This window comes from Mus musculus, chromosome 4, assembly GCF_000001635.26.
Source record: "Mus musculus strain C57BL/6J chromosome 4, GRCm38.p6 C57BL/6J".
Classification (NCBI taxonomy): Eukaryota; Metazoa; Chordata; class Mammalia; order Rodentia; family Muridae; genus Mus; species Mus musculus.
In genome coordinates this window covers 132,678,552-132,702,751 of record NC_000070.6, presented here as the reverse complement: position 1 = coordinate 132,702,751, position 24,200 = coordinate 132,678,552, and the positions used below count along the sequence as shown (strand labels likewise).

General features: G+C 42.1%; 1 protein-coding gene across 6 annotated transcripts in view; it reads right to left on the bottom strand.

Moving 5' to 3' along the window:
* Eya3 (EYA transcriptional coactivator and phosphatase 3) overlaps nucleotides 1-24,200 on the bottom strand; it is an 85,741-nt gene that overhangs the window by 22,014 nt on the left and 39,527 nt on the right. For 3 of the 6 annotated variants that reach the window (XM_006538538.4, XM_006538537.4, XM_006538540.4), the window contains 6 exons: nucleotides 21,859-21,996; nucleotides 12,962-13,047; nucleotides 9,607-9,790; nucleotides 7,869-8,005; nucleotides 3,639-3,722; nucleotides 1,642-1,731 (listed from right to left, as the gene is read on the bottom strand). In XM_006538538.4, the coding sequence (XP_006538601.1) occupies nucleotides 1,642-1,731; nucleotides 3,639-3,722; nucleotides 7,869-8,005; nucleotides 9,607-9,790; nucleotides 12,962-13,047; nucleotides 21,859-21,996 (719 nt within the window). The remainder of the gene's footprint in view (nucleotides 1-1,641; nucleotides 1,732-3,638; nucleotides 3,723-7,868; nucleotides 8,006-9,606; nucleotides 9,791-12,961; nucleotides 13,048-21,858; nucleotides 21,997-24,200) is intronic. The other 3 variants (NM_010166.3, NM_210071.2, NM_211357.2) reach the window with 1 other exon arrangement.

The window sequence follows — 24,200 nt, the reverse complement described above, 5'->3', positions numbered from 1 at the left end:
CTAAGGCCTGTCTCAAAAACATCTCCAATCCAAAACCAACTAACCAACCAAAACCCAAAACAGAACAAAAATACTTAAAAGTTTCTACAAGAAAATACAGAACAATATTTTGCCATTTGAACATAGGCAAATAAACCTTAAATAGGAGTCAGAACATTTTAATATAGAAGAAAAATATAATAGATTCATATAGATTTCAGGGTTATCTGTGCCATAAAATGACCTTTGACAAATTACACTGAAAAGAAAAATAGTCAACAAAAGTGGAGAAAACCCATCTGATAGCAGTAAGATTAGTCATCTATCAATTAGAGACCATGAAGGTAAATTAACTAACTACACAAACACAGACAGACAGACAGAAAGACACACACACACACATGCGCGCGAGCTGCGCACAAGGACTTAAAGACAGACAGCTCAGTGGTCAAGTGTACTGGCTTCTCTTCCAGGGGAGCTGGCTTGTTTCCCAGCACCCACAGGACATTGGTGACTCAAGTACCAAGATCTAATGGCCTCTTCTGGCCCTCCATGGGGCACTGCACCTATGTGAGCTTGGACAAACATGAATAGAAAACACCCACACACTTAAAAGAAAAACCAAAAAGCAGCAGCATCAGGACATGACAGCGGACACTTCTGATCCCAGACCTGAGGAGGCAGAGGCAGGGGGCTCTCTCTGAGTTCAAGGCCAGCCTGGTCTATATCGTTTGAGGCCAGCTACTGCTACACAGTGAGACTGTCTCAAAACAAACAAAAACAATTAACACTACAAATAATGAAACCCTTTATATATTATTTAATAATAACATACTGGACTATGTTTTTTTTTTGAGACAGGGTTTCTCTGTGTAGCCCTGGCTGTCCTGGAACTCACTCTGTAGACCAGGCTGTCCTCGAACTCAGAAATCTGCCTGCCTCTGTGTCCCGAGTGCTGGGATTAAAGGCGTGCGCCACCACCGCCCGGCATGGATCACTGACTTTTATATTAGTGTTCCTGTACTTTACTTACAAATAAACTAACCAAAACAAAAATCAATGTTTATCTTATTTTTTGGAAACAGGTCTTCCTGCCTTAGTCTCTTTAGGCAGGGGATTATAGATGTGTGTCAGCAGACCTGGCTGCTGTCAGAGGAGCCATTCTGAGAAACCCACATACTCTTTCTCTTAGTGCCACGCTTTCTATTACCTCCAAGCTGGGCTAGCTCAGCTGGCACAGTGGTTGCCTAACACACACCAATGGTCTTTACTCCCCAGCTCTGTGTAAACGCTGGCATGGTGGCACACTGCTAACTCTAGCACTCAGGGGGTAGAGGCAATAGTGAGTCTGAGGCCCTTCTGGGCTACATGAAACCCTGTCTCAAAACAAAATGAAACAAAACATCCCACCTCCAACTCTGCTTAAAAAAAAAAAAAAATTTCAACTGAGTCTAAGCCAGACCTCCCAAGATGTAGAGATTCAACTATGACACTGTTCTTCCTGGAGCTAGAAGCCTATGGAGAGCCTGTCAACAGAACCCCTTCCCCCGTTACCCCTGTTTTCCTAATCTCTTATCAGGCACTAGCAAACACCTTATAGAATAAAATATCTCACAGGGGAAAAAGAAAAAAAAAAAAGAAAAACCAACTTAAACTACTTACCTCTAAGTCATTGAAAAATAGATGTGTATCAGCCACTTCAAAAATCATTTCTTCCATGGTTAAACCTGAGCCAATTACTACTGTTGGGTCCTGGAATTAAAAAAAAAAAAAAAAAGTGAGAATAGGTGGTTGATGCAGTTCACAGCACTGGTTCTAACGTTCAGATGTTTTAAAACTACTTTGAGCCTAGTCCAACACAACAGGACTTCAAATCTTACAGAGGCAATTCCAGTCACATTTATAAGAATCTGGGCTTATAAAATACAGAGGTTATGGATAGTTATTAATAAAAATGTCAAAGCCAAGGAGTGGTGGCACATGCTTTTAATCCCAGCACTCAGGAGTCAAAGGCAGGTGGATCTGAGTTTTGAGGCTAGCCTGGTCTACACAGCTAGTACTACACAGAGAAATCCTGTCCTGAAAAAAAACAAAATAAGAAAAAACGCTTACTAATGTAATATGCACAGTCCCTTTCCTGCTTCTGTGATACAAGGAATACCAGACACCCAACAGTCCAATCAGCCAGGAAGGAAAGAAGGCCAGATCTAAGTATGTACAGGGCAAGCACTGCAGGCTGCTTTAAAAGAAGCACCGTCTTAGGAATACAGTTTTGAGCAGAAGTATTTAGCTGTCTTAGGAATGTAGTTTTGGAGCTTCTGTCAGCTGCTCAGCTGTGTAAAAGCAATCACAAAAGTTTTTTCTGACAATCCTAGAAAACCACAAATAGCAAGACAGCAAACAGTTATTTTTATAATTTATTTCTAGAAATAAAAATGATCCTGAGATTATCTGTGGCAAAGCACAGCTCTGCAGTCAGGAGGCTGAGGCAGGAGGTCAAGAACACAGAGGCCCTGTCTCAAGACAAAGAAACACACAGTGCTAATCACAACTCACTCTTCTGCTAAAAGTACGTCTGCACTGAAGAGTAAACACTGAATTTTGTCTGGCACAACTGGTTATTTAAAAAGCACATCTATTTTAGATCTGGGGCAGTGGCTCACACCTGTAAACCCAGCATTTGGGAAGCTTAGAGGCAGGAGGATAACTGAGATTTAGAGGCCAGCCTGTGCTACAGAGTAGATCTCATCTCAAAACAAAATACAACATAACAGAAGTCATGTGATGACCTATTTTAGAAATATTATCTATAAGATTAATCTACTTATCTCTAACTCATTTTTGGCTAAATGAAATTCTTAGAAATAAACAAGTCAGTTTTTGGAATATATAATCCTGAGATTTCATTCAATTTTGAGTCTTCTTTCTACACTTTAATGCTTATGAAGTACATTAAAAAGTACACTTATATCTGCATACAGACACACATCGTATCAGAGGACAACTTGTGAGGAGTTAGCTCATCACATCCACTGTGGGTACTGAGGACTGAACTCAGGTCATTAGGCTTGGCAGCAAGCACTTTTACCTGTTGTTATCTTATCAACCTGAAAACGAATTCTGGAATAACTTCAGAGTCAGTACTGCTTCTACATCAGTTGTTTAGTGTTACCATCAAAGCTACCTAGGTATGTAGCCTGCCAGACACAAGGCACATAGTCAAGTTTTATACATGAGAAGCTCCAGGCCAACAGGACTAGGAACACAGCTCAGTGGTACACCGCTTGCCTAGCATGTGTGAGGGCCTGGGTTTGATCCCAATATTTTTTGGTTTTGTTTCAAATGTTTATGTATATGGGTGTTTTGCTTACATGTTTTGTCCTTGTATCAGATGAATACAATGTAAGGAGAGGCCACAAAAGAGTGTTGGATCCGCTGGAATTGGAGTTGTAGATGGTTATAAGCTGCCATGTGGGCACTGGGAACCAAACCAAAGTCCTTTTTGTAAGAGCTGTAAGTGTTCTTAATTATATGCCATCTCTTGAGCTCCAATCCCTAATACTGTCAACTATATATATGCAAAGAGTCAATAGGGCACGAGAGGCAGCAGAGAAAACAACTTTCAGGGAGGGACAGTTCCAACAGAAGACTCCAGTTACCTTTCCATACTTCTGAGCATAGGATCCAGTGAGAAGGGAATGAAAGATGATGATGGTTTCGTCCAAGTCCCAGAGAAATACCCGCTGAGGGGGGAGACAAAACAATGAGTTATCTGTCAGTCACAGTGGAATGAGAAACCAAAACACCAAAACCAAAAACAAGAAAAACTAAACTAAAAAAAAAAAATTACAAATGTGTGAAAATGCAGTAACAAAATTTTAGAGAATCAAAATTAAAAACATTAAACATTAAAACATTAAAGAAGGAATGGCATGGGGGCATGACTTTATTCTAGCAGTTGGGAAGCAGAGGCAGGGGGTCTACGTGAGTTTGAAGCCATGTAAATTTAGAGAATTCCAGGCCAGACAGGGCTATCCAGTAAGACCCTGTCTCAACAAAAAGCGGGGGTTCGGGGGGGGGGGGGGGAGAGAAAGTCAGAAAGCAAGCAAGCAAACAAGCAGGCAGCTGGCACGGGTGTATGCCTGCAACCCCCAAACTGGGGAAAGACAGGGATCACTAATTGCTGAGGCCAGCCTCAGCTGCACAGCAAGAGCCCATCATAAGAGAAGAGGGAAAAAGAAGCCTCAAGCCTCAGGACAGAGCTTATATCCTTCAGGCCTAGAAAGAGCCAAGAGAACAGAATAGAGAAAAGACAAGGAAAGCAACAGTGGGTTCTTTGAAAATTTCAACAGAACTAACATTTACCAAGACGGACGAAGGAAAGACAGAGACTCAAATGAATAAGACCATCAGTGCAGGTGGGGACAGAGCTGTGGACATCATAGGTATAAATGGACCCTGACGGGGACTCATCAACACTTGTATGTCAATAAAATGGAAAACCAGGTGGAATAGTCTAATCTTAAGAAACACATAACACGCTGAGCGTGTTGGCCCACGCCTTTAATCCCAGCACTCAGGAGGCAGAGGCAGGCGGATTTCCAAGTTCGAGGCCAGCCTGGTCTACAAAGTGAGGTTCAGGACAGCCAGGGATACACAGAGAAATCCTGTCTTGAAAAACCAAAAAAAAAAAAAAAAGGTTCTCTCCATAGACAAAATTAATCAGGGATTATGTAATATAATACTTAAGAATTAATTTAAGAGACGAAAAACACATGCTAACCTCAAAAGAAAAAGAAAATGCACTGTGCGTGTGTGTTAGGAGTTGAAGATAATGTGTTCAATACATTACTAAAAAAAAAAAAATCTGATAATTTAATGTAATGAGTGATCTGAAACAAAAAATATAAGAATCAATCCCATCAAAAGTTAATGCTCAGGAGGCTGGAGAGGTGGCTCAGCTGTGAGAGCACTGGTTGATTTTCCAAAGGTCCGAGTTTAATTCCCTTCACCTACATAGCAACTTACAGCCATCTGTATCTGTAGTCTCAAGGGGTCTCATAGCTTCTTCTGATGTGCAGACACATGCAGACAAAATACCATATACATAAATAAACGAATCTTTAACAAAGTAACGTTCAGGAGTAAATTTAACCAATGAAACAAAAGATTTGCACAATATAGTGAAAACCCTAACATACTGCTGAAGATGGAAAAACATGGATGTAATATCCACAGACTGAAAAACAATGTTGCTAAAATGGCAAGGCCAAAGCACTCTGAATCACACCCAGATCTCCACAGTGTTATCTAACATTTTTTTATTTAGACTCGTTTATTTTTATCTTAAGTGTGTGGCTGTTTTGCCCACATGTGTGTGTATGTGCACCATGTGCATGCTTGGTGAAATCATCTCTGAAATCAGAAAATGAGGTTGGATCTTCTAGGACTGGAGTGATGGACAATTAGTTGAGCCACCAGGTGCGTGCTAAAAACCAAAACTTGGTTCTCTGCAAGAGCAACAAGTACCCTTAACCCGCTTCTCCTGTCCCGCCATAGTGCTTGTTCAACTTGTGTTAAAACAGTGTTTTACAGCCGGGCTTAACCCGCTTCTCCTGTCCCGCCATAGTGCTTGTTCAACTTGTGTTAAAACAGTGTTTTACAGCCGGGCTTGGTGGCCCAAGCCTTTAATCCCAGCACTCGGGAGGCAGAGGCAGGCGGATTTCCGAGTTCGAGGCCAGCCTGGTCTACAAAGTGAGTTCCAGGACAGCCAGGGATATACAGAGAAACTCTGTCTTGAAAAAACGAAAATCAAAACCAAAACAAACAAACAAACACAGTGTTTTACATAACACTGGACTTAATTACTACCAATTTTAAATAAACAGATTAAATAAAGAAGAATAAGAAACTGTTCAAAAAATTCATAGGGAATCTGAAGAGATTTCCAAATAGGAAATGCAGTGAACAACTACAGTGAGATGTCACTTTACACACAATAGGGTAGCTTTTGTTTTTTTTTTTTTTTTTAAAGGGGTGGGGCCAGGCATAGCTCTGTGAGTTCCAGCCCTGCCTTATTTACAGAGCAAGTTCCAGCAGCCAGAGGTATACAGAGCACCTTTCTCACCACCACCACCACCACTTAAAATACAATTTAAAAAGGGGAAAGGAGAAATAAGCGTTGATGAGAATGTGGTCAAAGGTGGCAATGTAAGAGTGTAAAGTGTAGAAGTCTGGTGGCTCCCTATAAAGCGGGACACACACTCAGATCCAGCAATCCCATTCTTTACAATGGCCTAGAAATGAAAGCATTCTGCAACATACACAAACTAAGCAAGATGCAGTACGCATGTACATATATAGTCCAGTACCATTCAGCCATTGAAAGAAATGCAATTAGGATCAATGCTGCAACACATAAATCTCAAGAGCATCATACTGACTGAAATAAGCCTGGTAAGAGTACACATTAGATATGGCCAGACCAGGCAAGTTCACAGTAGCAGAAAGCAGAGTCATAGTTGCTATGAGCTAAGAGTATAGGGAGCTACTGTTTAATAGGGAGACAGTCTGTTTAGGATCAAGAAAAGGTTCTGAACAAAGGCAGAGTGGCTCATACCGGTCATCTCAGCACTTAGGAGTGTGAGGCACAACTGCCCAGGAGTCCAAGGCAAGAGTGAGACTGTCTTAAACAAAGAAAACCAAACACAAAACCACAAAAATGTTCCAGAAATATATAGTGCTAATAGATCTAACAGACTGAATTATGCTCTTAAGATGGTAAAGTTGGGGCTAGAGACATGGCTGCTCACTAGAAGTTGGACTCCCAGAACCCAGCAACCTTAATTAGGCTCACAGGTCTGTAACTCCAGTCTCAGGGGATTGAACACCCTCTCCTGGCCTCTGGACACCAGGTATGCACATGGTACAGTCATACATGCAAACAAAACACCCACACATTAAAAAATACCCACCCATACTCAAACATTTTCAAATCTTAACAAAACAGTACAGTCCTTTTTAAAAAGGTTTTTAGGTGGAGTCTCAGGCAACTATGAAGCCAAGAATAACCCTTGGATTCCTTATCTTCCTGCAATCTGAAGTCACAGGATTACAGGTTTGTAATATGTCCAGCAAAAATAGTAAAGTTTTATGTCATGTGCACTGTGGTACAATTGCTAAAAATGAGAATTGTCAGTTTTCCTAAGAATGATATTAAAACTTTAGTTTCCTTATTTCTTGTTATATTTGCTCCCCAGAAAGGAAGAAGACAGATTCTATGTACAGCTTCAACTATCTGTGTCAAAGAGCATTATTTAATTATATCTCTTTTCTTTATTAAGTATCATCAAAGAAAAACGAAGGCCACAAAAATAAGATGATGTAAACTTCTATCACTAGATTCTGTATGTCTTCCTATTCTTTCCAGTCGTGACTGCAGTCTGTGGCCACAGGACGTCCCACAGTGCTCAAAGCGCTGTGGTGTGCTGGCACACTCGTCAGGCAGTCAGCCTCCTATGTCTCCCACAGATGCACTCAAACTATCCCCCCCACTTTCAATTTCTAGATGGAAACACTATGACGTCATTCACAGCGCCCTCGGCTCTCTCCTGAGGCGCAGGGCATTCTATCTGCTCTCCGAATGTGGAGAACAGTTTGTTCCTTCTGATAAAGTTACCTGAATCCACAAAGGTGAACGGGTTGGAAGGGATATATAAGCTAAGCTGTGGGCATGGAGGGATTTTCTTGTACCTGGATTCTTTTCCTCTTGGCCAATTAAATGCCCCCACAGGAATTCAAGCAGACACAACATACAACATTATCTCTGAAAATTCCAAACAGAGGTGAGGAAGACAGAGTAGGTAATGCAAGTGAGTTTCTTCACGTACTTCCAATTCACTGTCCTGGGAAGAGCTGGCATCAGCTTTCCTCTTGCCCCGGTTCTTGACAGTCATGTTTTTCCTGGCCTGATCATCAGCATCTTTATTTGGTGTAGTCTGGGACAAAGGTGGGCTTGCAGAGGAGTCTGTTCAAAGGAAAAGCAAGATATACACCGTCAGCAGTCTCAGGCTGTGAGAACCACAACAGAGATAGGGGTCTGCAAGAGGAGCAGTAAAAAAGACAAGAGTCGTTATTTTAAAAATAAAGGAACCTGGAAGAGAAAGGAGCCCCTTACACCACAATCTGGCCAGGACCCCCAAGTAACCAGAATGGCCTACACAGACAGAATCCACCTACTGAGTCATCTTCTGCCTACAGACAACATGCGCCTTCCTAAAGACATCCAAAGGACAGTCTAAACAACAAATTATGCCTACTTATGGCCAGAATGTTTGTGACCTCCAGTTTAATTATACTAGCACCCCTCTCTCATCCCTAAATGTACCTTATGAAAAGCACCTCATAATTTTATTTATGAAGTAATGTTCCTGAAATGAAGCAAATGTTCCTGGCTGAGAGATGGCTCTGTGGATAAGAGAGAGCACTTGCTGCTTTTGCAGAGACAGACATGGGTTTAAGTGGAGCCACCTCTAACTCCAGTTTCAGGGTACAAAGCCCTCTAATGATCTCTGAGGGCAGCAGACAAACAGTGGTATACATACTTATATGCACACAAAACACATGCAGATATAAAATAAGTAAATCTAAAATATGCAAAAGAGAAATAAATCAGATTTATAGTCTTTTAAAAAACTATTATTATTGTTATTTTACATGAATGAGTGGTTTGCCTGCACGTATGTCTGTGCACTGCATGCAGTGACACAGGAGGTTAGAAGAGGATGTCAGGTCTCCTGGAATTGCTGGAGTTCCAGACAGTTGTGAACTTCCCTGTGGATGCCTGGAATTGAATCCAAGTCCTCTAGAAGAACACCCTGTGCTTTTTTTTTTTTTCCTTCTTTTCGGTTTTTCGAGACAGGTTTTCTCTGTGTAGCCCTGGCTGTCCTGGAACTCACTTTGTAGACCAGGCTGGCCTCGAAAGGGCTGGGATTAAAGGTGTGTGCCATCACACCCAGCTAGACAGTGCTCTTAACTGCCTAGTCATCTCTCTAGTCCAAAGATGAAGAACTAATCTCTAATCTAACTTTGTTTCTCTCTGGCTCATCCTGAAACTCTGTGGTATAATCAAGGACTGGGCTTCCTTAAGCGGAAGGGAACTCCTTGGGCTGCTGGTGACAGTGCAGGCAGGGCCAGGCCTCCCAGGACCACTCACAAGCAGTCTCTGGGCTCCCGAGTCAAATGTTAAGATTGCTGGGAAAAGACTGTAGCTGTACTTAGAACCTTAAAGAAGTTTAAGACACAGAAGGAGCGCCTGCTCTGAGTTCCTAGTGGGGTTTAAAGACACTCCTATATTAAAACTGGAGCCCTGCAACCTTCAACAAATAAGCTCTTGGTCTGAAGATATGGGACAGCAGAGTGTGCACTAGAAACATATCTCACTGTGGTACTTTTCTGTTCTAAGCATCTACAAATATTCACCACACAGTTTCTCATCACAGTCCTGTTTGCACAGTTAAAACTTAGAAAGGAAAAGCAACAGCATGGTGAAACTAACTCATCCCAGAACAAACTCCTTTACCACCACTTGGAAGCACTGTTGGATGAAGTCTGGTCCTCTGCACTTACCGGAGGGAAGCCTCTGTGTGGCTGGTGCAGGCACCATAGCACTAGGCTTCTCCGTCTGGTATGTTGTAGCTGCTAATGTTGTGGTCTCAGCATCACTGTTAGTCTGACCTGTGACTCCAAAGCTGGAACTGGGGTAGCAGGCCTGGTACTGATTCTGTCCAAGAATAGTATAGGTGGGATAATCCTGTGGGCCGAAGGGAGGAAAACAAGACTATTACAAGAGATCAAAATTATTTCATAAAACATTTACTTATTTTCCACCTATCTAACAGTCCCAAGTAATCAATGATTTTCAAAGTGCAGAAACCTGAGTACAGATGCATCATCTAAGTGGACAATATGAATTTGGTTAAACCTGCTGTACTGGCTAGTTTTGTGTCAACTTGACACAGCTGGAGTTATCATAGAGAAAGGAGCTTCAGTTGAGGAAATGCCTCCATGAGATACAACTGTAAGGCATTTTCTCAATTAGTATTCAAGGGGGAAAGGCCCCTTGTGGGTGGGACCATCTCTGGGCTGGTAGTCTTGGGTTCTATAAGAAAGCAGGCTGAGCAAGCCAGGTGAGGCAAGCCAGTAAAGAACATCCCTCCATAGCCTCTGCATCAGCTCCTGCTTCCTGACCTGCTTGAGTTCCAGTCCTGGCTTCCTTGGTGATGAACAGCAGTATGGAAGTGTAAGCTGAATAAACCCTTTCCTCCCCAACTTGTTTCTTGGTCCTGAGGTTTGTGCAGGAATAGAAACCCTGACTAAGACAAATTGGTACCAGCAGAGTGGGGTATTCCTGTGACAACCTGACCATGTTTTGGGGAGGTCTGTGGAAGGACTTTGGAACTTTGGTCTTGAAGATCCATTTGTTGTAAAGAGCTCTGTGGGATGTTGTGTAGGAGCTTGGAAGATAATGTTGAGAACAGTGCAGAAGATGGAGGCCTGGTTTGTGAAATTTCAGAGGGAAAATTAAAGACTCTTTTCAGGGTCATTGCTGTTTTGATTGTGAAGATTCTGTAGTTCTGGTTAGCTGGGGCTGAAGAATCAGCTGTGATTAACAAGATACCAGAACTACTAAAGCAAAAACTTTGCATTACTGGGACTATTGATGCTGGTTAGCTGGAGCTAAGAAATTAGCAGTGATTAAGAAGAGACCAGCATCATTGAGGTGACATCTTCTGGGAAGTGTTTTCTGAGAGCACAGTGGCTGTGTTCCAGATATAGCCAAAGTTGTACCTTGTGCTGTGGCTGGACTTGGTAATGTGTAAGGGTCACCCAGGTGGTACTGGTTTTGAAGGCATGAAGGAGTTGAGCAGAGCAGCTGAGGCTTGGCACTGTGAGAGGCCATGGAAGGCCATTGGTGAAAGTCCAGCCTCATTTGCAATTGATGGCCCAGGACTGAAGGGGTCATGCCGTGTTTTGGAGATGCCAGTACCATGAGATGACCACCAAGAGCAGCAGCAGCAGTGGAGTACAGGCATCTGGAGCCTAGAGGATGACGCGTGTGCTACAAAGGGCCTGGCTGGAGAAGTGACCCAAGCCCTTGGAGGAGCCCAGAAGATCGTAAGTTGGATCCCAGACATTGGACGGTTGGAGATTGACTTTTGCTTTTGATTGTGGCTGTGCCCTGATATTTTCCCTCTTGAAGGAAGAAACTGTTTTAGTGGAGCCCACAGTTAAGAGACTTTTAATTGTAAAAAGACTTTGGATTTTAAAAGAGATGGATATTTTAAAGAAATTGAAATTTTAAGAATATGTAAAGACTGTGGGACTTTTAAAGTTATTTAGATCTTGGGGATGAATAAGAATGTAAGGGTTGAGGCTTACTAGTGATGTGTTTGTGTGTCAAGTTGACAAGGGGTCAACTGTACTGGTTAGTTTTGTGTCAACTTGACACAGCTGGAGTTATCACAGAGAAAGGAGCTTCAGTTGAGGAAATGCCTCCATGAGATCCAACTGTAAGGCATTTTCTCAATTAGTGATCAAGGGGGAAAGGCCTCTTGTGGGTGGGACCATCTCTGGGCTGGTAGTCTTGGTTCTATAAGAGAGCAGGCTGAGCAAGCCAGTAAAGAACATCCCTCCATGGCCTCTGTATCAGCTCCTGCTTCCTGACCTGTTTGAGTTCCAGTCCTGACTTCCTTTGGTGATAAACAGCAGCATGGAAGTGTAAGCCGAATAAACCCTTTCCTCCCCAACTTGCATCTTGGTCATGATGTTTGTGCAGGAATAGAAACCCTGACTAAGACACCTGCTTCAGGAGTAAGTTATAATGTGAAAAACTAAAGACACTATCCTTCGAAGATCAAAACAAGGGCTGTGAAAGGAGAGATCCTATATGGGGCTGCACGGCATACAGCTGGGAACGTAAGAGAAACACTGGGCCACTGTGAACGCACATGAACTCAGCTCAGGAGTCAGGCAGGAGGATGAATGTAAGTTGAGAGCAGCCTGGTCTGTGGCGTATCCCAGGAAGCCAGGAGTACAGAGTGAGGTCCTGCTTCAAAAAAAAAAAAAAAAAAAAACTCTCCCACCCAAAACAGAACAGCCCCCTATGAGCCCCAAGGTACGTGTGGACTTAAAGAATAAACACAGCACCAGAGAGACAGTGAGGCACAGGAAGTCAAGGAGGACATTAACTGTAGCCAGAAATCACAGCCCATGGAGACAACAGCAGTCAAAGAAGTTGCTGTAGACAAAGTCTGAGCGTGTTAAAAGCAAAACAAACTCTAAAACACTGAAGACTTGATAGTGATCTTTAAGCACACATATAACAGTGATCAAATAAATCACAGCGGGCATGGTGATAGTGGTGTACACCTTTAACCCTAGAAATTGGGAGACAGAGGCATGAAAACCTCTCTGAGTTCAAAGTCAGCCTGGTCTACAAAGCAAGTTCCAGGACTGCCAGGACTACACAAAGAAATCCTCTTTCAAAAAACATGGAAAGAAAAACAAACCAAACTACAAACAATAGTAAGCAGGTGAGTGGAGGTAGTATTTACTCATGCCACAATAGTTCTGAGTTCCTTCTGAGTGAGTGCCAGGGAGGTGTTAGGCTCTGGGAATATAAAACTGATCAAAAATAGAAAAATAAATCCTGGTCCTTTTTGGAGTGCACACACTAGTGAGAGCATTGGGGAAGGCTGGGGTTAACAGATAATGCCTCAGACAGAACCATACTCCTGGGAGGATTAGCAAGGAACAGAGAAACAGGAGAGCAGCCAGAGTTCTGAGGGCATCCAGCAACAGGGCTCAAGAGTCTACACCATTCCTAGTCGTTCCCCTGATGGGCAAGCTGACCATGGAAAGAAGAGAGGAAGTGAAAGTTGGGTGAATCATCTCAAGGAAGATGAACAAAGGGGCACAGTACCTGGTTTGAGATGCTGGCCACAGCTGCTGCTGGAATATTGGCAATTGCAGATGAAGTGGGTATCAGGCTGGCATTTGTGCTTGAAGCTACAGGATTGAGAGGATTAAGAGATATTAAATGTAATTAGATGTAAACGGCTTAAAGATATGGAAAACAACCCGTTTTAACTGAACATATTGGCAAGGAGACAAAGAATACTGGGTAAAGAGGCAAATGCTGGAAGCTGGAGAGATGGCTCAGTTGTTAAAGAGTACTGGCTGCTCTTCCAGAAAACCTGGGTTCAAGTTCTAGCACCCATATGATGACTCAAAACTGCATGTAACTCCAGGCCCTCCTTCTGGCCTCTGTGGTACCAGGCATACATATGATACACAGACATAGAAGAAACAAAACACCATATACATAAAATCCATTAACAACTTTTTAAAAAAGCAAACACTTGTTTTGCATGCAATACCACAGTGGGGCTTGATTACAAACAAAACCCTGGAGGATTTGCTTCAATTTGAGTCTATGGGAAGTCCTAGACGGATGCATCACAGCTCACACTGACGCACCACACCAGTGAAGTCAGCACTAAGTCAAATCATCCTAGTCTTTTCTAGAAGCTGAAGAATGACTCCCCTGCACGTGACGTGACAGTCTGTAGAGCTCTGGTGAGTCCGATGTTGTGGTATTGTTTATGGCCATTTGCCCCGAATTATGTCTCTGCTGAGGGACATACTTACATTGAGAAATAAAGCTAACTCCCCCACCTCTAAAATGCTTACAACGGCTATATTCAAATAATGGGTTATTAGTGTGGGTCAGAAAGCACTATGAGGACCAGCAGGATGGCTTAGCAGGTAATGCTGCCTGGTGCTAACCTGAGAACCTGAGGCAGAGAGGCCTGGGGTCCACATAGTGGAAGGAGAGCTCTGACTTCGAGCTGTCCTCTGACCTTCACACGTGTATTGCGGTGTTCGTACACACACACACAAATGTAATAAAAAATTTTAACACCACTATGATTTGTTATTTAGAAACTTTATCAATAAACCCTCAAAGACTCAGAAGATTAAAAAATCTCATCTGGTCAGGTAAAAATGTATTCTATCAAATAACTACTTAGAATGTCTTTAAATTTTACATATTTTTGTAAAAACAGAATCTATCAGGTTCTAAGCTCAAACTTCAGTGATTAGGAAATAGCACATGGCTTTGCTCAGGTGACAGGGTAGTAGTCAGTGTTGCCAGGCATCAGTTCTGAACTCTTCTCTCTCACGACAAGCAGGGAAACACGGTTCCTGCTGCAGCCACCCACCAGAAGGACCAAATTGAGCAGCACAAAGTTCTCCAGGGGAAAGCCAGCAAGAAAACCTCCACTAAGAACAGAATTCAGGGAAAATGAAGTAGGAAGTACGCAGGGCAGACCAGAACCAGGTTCTGGAGGGCACTGTGCTGAAAACCACGTCTAGACAAGGACAGTCACTGCTCCTGCCGCAAGCTCAGCCCGCTGAAGAGCTTGGGCCAGAGAAGAGTGTTCAGTCCAGTTGATAATCCCAGTGGTCAAAAGTCAACTGGATCTCCTACCTCCTCCTCTGGTGTCCTTTCCTCAGTCTCTGAAATCTACAGTGTTCTGCCCCAGGGCTATGACAGGGCTCTTACTGGCTTCTTTCCTAAACACAAGTAAATGAAACGCATTTGCTTCCCATCAATAGTCACTGCTATAGCTTAATCCATTCACTTTACAAAGAGGAAGCATCAAACAGCAGCACACAGGATAGATAAGTCCTAAGCAGTTTTAATCATTTTGTGGAAAAGACTTTCTGGTAGTTCCAGAATATAAGCAATGTGTTCTCCTAGGCAGGCCTGAAACAGAACAGACTGAACAAAAATGACATCCAATGGGAGAAGAGCTAGCTTTCTCATTTCCAGACCAACTTCCCTTTCCTTCGCTTGTGGCTTGAGTTTCTTTTCTCCTCCTGCCCAGCATTCTCTTAATTATTAACACTAGACACTTGCAGACTCAATTATACCTGGTCACTATACACATGGGAGAGATGTACTCTGGCAAAGTAGTTTCAGAAATGTAAAAATCAGCCAAGCATGGTACTCGGAGACTGTGGAAAAGGAGGACTAGTTCAAGGCCAGCTTCGTATTCGTAGTGAATTCAAGACCAGTGTGGGCTTCATGAGATCTAAACTCCCCAAACCAACAAAAACCAACAATAAAAGAAATTTAATAACCCTAAATCTAAAAAATAAGTGGTATATTTTAGGTTCGTATAACTACCACGAAAATGTATAAAACCTCTATATGCTTTACCCTATAAAGAACTATGATTAAGAAGTTAGAAATGAAAAATTGCTAATCATCCTACAGACATAAATTAAAGTGCAGGTGTAATAAACGCAACAATGTTCTTCATGATAATGTACCCTTTCTTCAGAGGACTTAGAGGATCTTACTCCCTCACAGTTTGTGTTTTCCACCAGACTCTAAGCTCTACCAGGACATACCTTGCTATTTTATTATGTCCAGCATCTAGCAAAGTGCCTGACATTTGATGAGGCTTAGCCAGGCAAGTGATGGCACACTCTTCTAATCTCAGCACTCAAGAGATTGGCTGATCTCTGAGTCTGGAGTCAGTCTGGTCTACTGAGCAAGATAGTCAGGGCTACATAGAGAAACCCTGTCTTGAAAAACCAAAACCATCCAACCAAACAAGAAAGATGAGGCTTAATAACTATTTGTGAGATTCAGTCTTGCACACACTAGGCATGAGAAACAAAGTCTTTTTGTCTGTTAGAGGCTGACAGTCAGGTTACCACTCTTTTTTCTTCTTCTTCTTCTTTTTTTTTTTTTCTTGAGACAGGGCTTCTCTGTATAGCCCTGGCTGTCCTGGAACTCACTCTGTAGACCAGGCTTGTCTCGAACTCAGAAATCCGCCTGCCTCTGCCTCCCCCGCAGTTACCTACTCTTAAGAGAGCTATATATTCTCAGTATGTAACCAAAATACTTAACAAAAACACAACCAAGTCCTAGCCTTTGGGACCTAGAGAAACTGCATGTCTAGGCTGCCAGGATGGGGGATGGGTCACTTGCTCATTCATTCATTCGTCAAACCCATACTGTTTACTAAGTGCAAGTACTATTACATGGGCGTGGCCTATATCAATGTACTTAAAAATATAGGAGGGGAAAAAGACTCCTGCACTCAAGAAGCTTAGTAATAAATCAAAATAATTTCTCCTAAACAAGGATTGGTGAGGTGATCCAGTGGATAAAGTTACCCGCTACCAAACGGGAAGACCTGACTTCAACCCCAGAACCCACATAGTAGGAGAAAACTCACATCCAAAGTTGTCCTTCAACTGCCAAATGCATGATGGGGCACGTGCTCATACATGCTTCATGCACAAACATGTACAATAAATGTTGGAGTAGAGATTTACATCAGCAGTGGATAGAGTCTGAACAGAGCTATGTGATAATGGATTAGAGATAGAGAAACCAGTAAAGATTCATGTATTTAACCTAAAATATATACGTGTACTTAAACACAGGTTAGAGCACATGGACTGGCTAGTTTTGTGTCAACTTGACACAAGCTGGAGCTATCCCAGAGAAAGGAGCTTCAGTTGGGGAAATGCCTCCACAAGATCCAGCTGCAAGGCATTTTCCCAATTAGTAGTCAAGGGGGGAGGTCCCTTTGTGGGTGGTGCCATCTCTGGGCTGGTAGTCTTGGTTCTATAAGAGAGCAGGCTGAGCAAGCCAGTAAAGAACATCCCTCCATGGCTTCTGCATCAGCTCCTGTTTCCTGACCTGCTTGAGTTCCAGTCCTGACTTCCTTGGTGATGAACAACAGTATGGAAGTGTAAGCTGAATAAACCCTTTCCTCCCCAACTTGATTCTTGGTCATGATGTTTGTGCAGGAATAGAAACCCTGACTAAGACAGCACACACACATATTTCTTGATCTGTTAACAGAATATCTAAAAGAAATGACACCTGGGCTAGAGAGATGGCTTAGCGGTTAAGAGCACTGACTGCTCTTCCAAAGGTCCTGAGTTAATTCCCAGCAACCACATGGTAGCTCACAACCATCTGTAATGGGATCTGATGACCTCTTCTGGTGTGTCTGATGATAGCTACAGTATACTCATATACATAAATAAATCTTTTTTTAAAAAAATGACACCTGATACCATAATTGCAATGTGCCCATAACTTGTTTTGTTTTTTAAATTTTTTTTAGTACTATTGCATGTGTATGTGTGGTGGTTTGAAAAAGAATGGACCCCACAGGCTCATTTGTGTGTGTTTGCACGTGCGCCATGGTGTAGTAAGTATGGGGATAAGAGGATGACCTGTGGGAGGAAGCTGGCACTTCCTTCCTTTCCACTGGAGACTGAACTCAGATTGCATGGCTTCCATGACAGACAAGAAACTTTACCCACTGAGCAATCCTGTTAGCTCCATCGCTTTTTCTAAAAATTATATCTATTTATTCATTTATGTTCACACATTTATTTTTTTTTTTAAGCTACATTTAGGCTGGAGAGATGGCTCAGGGGTTAAGGGCACTGACTTCTCTTCCAGAGGTACCGAGTTCAATTCCCAGCAACCATGTGGTGGCTCACAACCATCTGACAATGGGATCTGATGCTGTCTTCTGGCATGCAGATACAGTACTCATAGACATAAAAATAAATAAATCTTTTTAAAAAAGGTGTTGCTCGGGGCTGGAGAGATGGCTCGGCGGTTAAGAGCATTGACTGCTCTTCCAAAGGTCCTGAGTTCAAATCCCAGCAACCACATGGTGGCTCACAACCATCCATTACCAGATCTGACGCCCTCTTCTGGTGTGTCTGAAGACAGCTACAGTGTACTTACATATAATAAATAAATAAATCTTTAAAAAAAAAAGAAGGTGTTGCTCTAAAACAGTTCCAGTCATTGGTGCATTTGTATGTATTTGATACGAAGGTCAGAGGGAACACCAGTCCGCTCCTCCCACCGTGTACCCCGGGGACCAGATCAAGCACCTTACCCAGATAACCCTGATAACCCCCATGCTTGGTCTCTACTACCATTCTTTTCAGTAAGAGAAACTAAGACTCTTCAGAGAAATGACTCATCAGGACTTGATAATATATAAGATGTCTTGGAGCACCTCGTGTCAGATACTAAAGAGTTAAAAAAAAAACCACCCAAAACCAAAAGAAGGGTCAGTAGTGGTGTTAATGTAAGAAGGTGCCAGCCAGGCAGTGGTGGTATGTGTCTTAATCCCAGTACTCAGGAGGTAGAGATAGGCAGTTTAAGGCTAGCCTGGTCTATACAGAGTGAGTTCTAGGACAGCTATGGCTACACAGGAAAATCTTGCCTTAAAAAACAAAAAGAAAAAAATGTAAAAAGACTAACTGTGTTTCCTGTGACCACATGGGATAGCAAATAAAGCTGTTCTGGATTAAAATTCAAAGTATAAAATAAATGTCTATGAGTCCCGAAACAAATGATCAATAAAGAAAGTGATGGGAGAGAAATGGATGGCCGTAAAAGGGGCAGAGAACCTTTAACATGGATGTAACTTCTAGATCAGGTGTGGTGGCTCACACCTATAATCTCAGCACTTGGGAGGGTCAGGAGTCAAGGTCAGCCAGGGCTACATGGTAAAAGTCTGTCTCAAAAGCACCACACACATACCCCCACAATGGAAAGACAACTTAGAAAGTAACTTTTCAGTGAAGCTAGCTGACAAACATGCCTTGAGCCAATTGGTCAAGGTTAAGTCCAACTGTCCTAAGTGATGTGGCTAGAATGTACATTTGATATGAGGTGGTGCTTTACCTCTGTGACCCTTTGAGAAACCTGTAATTCCACTCTAGTCATGAATAAACATCAGATAAGTTCTACTGGAGGGGCACCCCCAAAGCCACCAGATGATCGTAAATCAGAAACATCAGAGCCGAAAGTCTATAGGAACCTAGGGAGACATGACCATTAGATGTAAGATGCATCTTACGTTTCATTAAGTTACCTCCTTAACTGATGATAATTTCCAATATCAGTTCATCAATCATACCAAATGTAGCCTACTCATAAGAGATGCTAATTGCAGGGAAAACTGTAGGGTGTACACATTAGCTGATAATTATGTAATCTTGTAAAGCCCCTAGCCCCCCCTTTTGTAAATAGTTACGCAATAAGCACTCCAATAACTAAAATCACTTGGTTCATAGAGCTAAGTAACTTATTTTTCTGGATTCTTACTCTCCCCAGCCTACGAGCCCCTAGTACAGGTAGCCCTGGGAGATGTTAATCCATATCTTGTTAATTCTTTTCAGTCCTCTTCTTCCTTCTTTACTGCCCTGTAAATGCCCAAGCTGTAAGCCGATCTTAGGCTCTGGTTCTTGTATTAGGGACTCTGCACAGTTCTTTTCCTGAATGGAGTCTGTGCTATTGCTGAGTTGCTAGCCCCCTTCCCCCCACCTATCTTTCTCTCTTCAACCTTGCAGTACAAATTATTTGAGGACCATGTACACCCTGCCCAATTGTTCTATCAACCTAAAAGTGTACTAACAAGAAAGTCTGCTAGGGCTGGAGAGAGGGCTCAGCAAGTAAGAGCACATCCTAGCGTGCAGAAGACCTTAGTTAGGCTCCCAGGAAGTATTCTGGGAAGCTAACTGCCTGTAACTCCAGTCCAGGAGATCCATCGCCCTCTCCTGGCCTCTATGGCATCTGCACTCACATGCACATACCCACACTCAGCTACACAAGTTTTAAAAGGGGTCAGAAAAATGGCTCAGCACTTAGTTACAAGCACTAAACACTAGCAGTTACTACTAACAGAAAAACAAAGGAAACCAGGTTAACAGGTTCAAAGGAAAAAACATCCTCAACACATGACAAGTAAGGACAGTAGTTAATGACAACACATGACAAGTAAGGACAGTAGTTAATGAAAGTCAAGCAATCCTTTACTTCACTTATTCTGCAAGGGAAGAGAAGTGTTAAATTCAAGACAAAACTACAGAAGAATAGAGAATTTATACCTCAGGACCCTTACTCTTCCTTCATGACCTATGTGTATCCCTAAACAGGGATATAGCTAAGAGGGGCCTGGTATCTCACTGCTTGTAGCGGATCCCCAAAGCCTATTGTCTCAGAAATAAAAGGAAAGTTAGAAATGGTACTGTGGGGCTGGTGAGATGGCTCAGCAGGTAAGAGCACCCGACTGCTCTTCCGAAGGTCCGGAGTTCAAATCCCAGCAACCACATGGTGGCTCACAACCATCCGTAACGAGATCTGACTCCCTCTTCTGGAGTGTCTGAAGACAGCTACAGTGGACTTACTTAAATAATAAATAAATCTTAAAAAAAAAAAAAAAACTTAAAAAAAAAAAAAAAAAAAAAAAAAAGAAATGGTACTGTGTGCTACTCCCAGATGGGCGCAAAGGCCGAGTTAGGAGGCTCCTCCTATGTTGGGCCCACAGGTTCAAGGTGAGCCTAGATCATGTCCTTAAGTTTTGTTTCTCTTGGGTTGCTCCTGTTAGAGAGAAAGGAAACAGGGAGGAGCCAGCAAGGAAAGAATGAAATGTAAAAGAGGAAACTCTGAAAACCTGAGGTAAAGTTAGGTTAGACCTAGGTCTTAACAAAGTGGGAGGCCGGAGGGATGACTCAGAGCTTAAGGGCACTCACTGATTTCCTAGAGGACCTGAGTTCTCTTCCTACCACCCATGTTGGGCAGATCACAACAGCTATCTCTGGTCCCTGTAAGCACCATAGGGGTACCTTCATATACATGCATATATACATACGCTAATAAAATTAATCTTAAGAAAACAAAAACAAAAAACCCAAAAGTGGCCTAGAGCTGTTACTACAGAATCAAACAAGTCCCAAATCAATGAACTGAAAACAGTTAAACTAAAAATCTTTTTCATCAGCAAGATTCCTATCTACAGAGGTTGTGGGTGACCACACTCATCCCTCTAGAAGTTTTGTTTGTTTGTTTTCTGAACACAGGGCTTCTCTATGTAGCTTTAGCAGTTCTGGAACTCACTCTGTACACCAGGTTAACTTCAAACTCAAGAGATCTGCCTGCCTCTGCCTCCTGAGTGCTGGGACTAAAGGCATACATCATCACCCGCATAGTTTATTTTATGAGGAATAAAATGTAACAAGCTGTAAAATAAATAAACAAACAACAACAAACAACAGAAGCACTGAGCAGAGGAGACGTCAGGTAGGTGGCCACTGCTCTCCACGCTAGAGCGGTGGATTCGGGAGAGTAGACAAGGAAGCATCACACTGCCCTTCTACATACTCATCCTGATTATAAAAGGCCAACCTCGTCAGAGGAGAACTCAGGGAAGTAAAGTTGTTTAAGTTCACCCTGAATAGAAATAAAAATGAACTTCTTTTTTCTTCACACATGCTAGGCGAGCACTCTGCCACTTACCTATACCCGCGCCCCAATGGTGAGCATTTTGAGCAAAAGAAATATTCTCACCAAGAAGTAGTAAATTGGAGGGTGTCACAAAGCCACCAGCCGAAAAGCAGTCACATCGCACATTCCACTGACAATTCACATGGAAGCCAACCAAAGTCTTGACTCAAGGAGTCGCCAACTTCCACGTGAAGATGCCACTGAGGACAGACTAGCACAAAACCAAGAGAAGCTTTCTAGGTATCAGCATGCAAGAGGCTTCACTTCTAGTAAGCAGCTCGCATTCAAAGACTAAGCTACAACCACACTGCATGGATTTGCCTAACACAAAGAGCATGCACAAACGCATGCCGCTCCCTTTACTTTAGACGGTGCTCCTGTATCATCCAGTTGGTTTGGATATACGGGCAATTAAAAAAAAAAGATAAATGTTAAATAACAAACACACAACCATGCCTATTTACCTTGAATGGGATAAGAATAATGTGCTGAGCTTGGCTGGCTTGTGGTTAACCCTGTAGTGCAGGTAAGAACACTGTGTTGACTTGGAGATGGAGTCTGAATTAAACCACTTTCAGGTTTCATACCTGGCCACAGTGCACCTGAATCAGATGATAAAGTGGACCAATTACAAACAACACACAGGGCTGAGGAGCACAGCTATGCTTTAAATACCAACTGGTAGGTTTCAAGTCGAAATCTTAGATTTGCTTGTAGGAGAAAATTACTGGTTCGCCCACTTATAACTCAAGCAAATATTTTCAAAGAGTTAGAGGAAGGGGCCATAGGAACAAAAACTGCTAAAATCCCCAATAGCAGCACATATGTTCCTTTTTCTCAATGGTTGGAGCAATTGACCAGTATTCAGAAAAGAGTACACCAAACTGGAGTACTTGTCAGAGAGAGCGATTGATGTCAGTGTACAATTCAAATTGTCAACTTGGGAGATAGCCTAGATAACTTAAAACTCACTTACCCAAAGTATAAACACATTCTCTAAATGGTTTAGTACACTTTTCTTAAACTGATTATTTTATAAACTTTGTTTCCTATGTTAGGAAAGACACGCCTGCTTTTAAAACAATAAAAAAACATTACATAGGCCCCAGATGTGGTTCAGTTGGTAAAGAGCTTGCTTCACATATATAAATCCCTGGTTTCAATCCCACCACATAGAGTGGACATGGTGGTGCATGCCAATAACCCCAGCATTCAAGAAGTAAAGGCAGATCCTGACTACCTAGCAACTTCAAGGGTATCCTCAGCAATATGATATCATGTCTCCAAAAATAAGATAAAAATTATATATCAAGGCTGTCTACACTTTATAGCATCACACTGTATAAAACAAAAACAAAATAACATTTAAGGAAAAAAGTTATACATGATTCTATCATCCAAACATAACTATTAATGGATTGCAGAAGTTCACCCACATTTCCCAGGGTGTCCTACCCCATCGCTCTGCCTTACTCTGTGAGATAGGGTCTGTTGCTGAACATGGAGCGAGGCTGACAGCCAGCAGTGATGCGCCTTGCCTCTAGGCCCCAACTCTCGTGCTGGGGTTATAGGCACACACACTGCCACACCTAGCTTTTCTACCTGGGTGCTAGGGTCTGACCTCAGATCCTTACGCTTGAGAAACAAGCACTGATTCAGATGGGCCATCTCTAAGGGCCACTATTTTATTTTTTAATTTACATATAAAAGGTAAGAATCGGTGCTATGATTTTTGGTAGTTTGGCATTATATATTTTTGTTAAGCATATCATATTTATTGTTCACAAAGTGTTTATATTTCCCAAGTAGGGTTAGATCCTAAAGACTTAAGAGTTGTGAACATGTTTATTAACACACAGTATTAAACAACATCTCATCAACACGAATGCAACAAGTAAGAATTTCCCATTAGCCTTATTGCTTAGTATTTTACTATCCAAGGCCAGGTTTTACCATGTGGACCAGTCCTCCTGAGTAATGAGATTAGAGGTGTGTGCCATCATGCCAGGCCAGAAACTCAAATACATTTTTTTTTTTTTTTTGAGGAAAAGAGGAATAAAAGACAATATAGAAACTGCCTCTAGCATCATCTTTTAGGTATGTGAATATATTTCTTTAAAGGTACCCTATATATAACTCCTTATATTAAGAAACATGAATTCTATATAACTTTTGCACAGAGCAAATGAGGAAACCAAACAGTATTTTTGGTTTTTTGTTTTTAATATACTGTGTCTGTGTGTGTGCCTGTGAACACAGATGAAAGTCAGAGAACAGCTTCTCTCCTTCCATCATGTAGGATCCAGTTATCAAACTCAGGTCATCAGCCTTGCCAGCAGGCACCTTTACCGGATCAGCCATCTCAGCAGCATTTCTTTATTCCTTTATGCATTCATTCATTCACTCATTCATTCATTCACTTACTCATTCATTTATTTTCTTAAAAAGACTAATTTGTTTATTATATATACGTTCACTGTTGCTATCTTCAGACACACCAGAAGGGGGCATCAGATCTCATTACAAATGGTTGTGAGCCACCATGTGGGTGCTGGGATTTGAACTCAGGACCTCTTAACCTCTGAGCCATCTTTCCAGCCCTCACTTACTTTTTGAACCAGGGTCTAACTACATAGCCCAGGATGGTCCTGCCTCTGCCTCCCAAGGGACAGAGCTACATCTGTACATTATCACATCTATTTTTAAAGCTTCAATTTTTTTTTTTGTACATACACGTGTAGGTTTTTAAAATTAATTTTTTAGTTAGCATACGAAATAATGGGTTCCACTGTGGTACTTTCAAGCA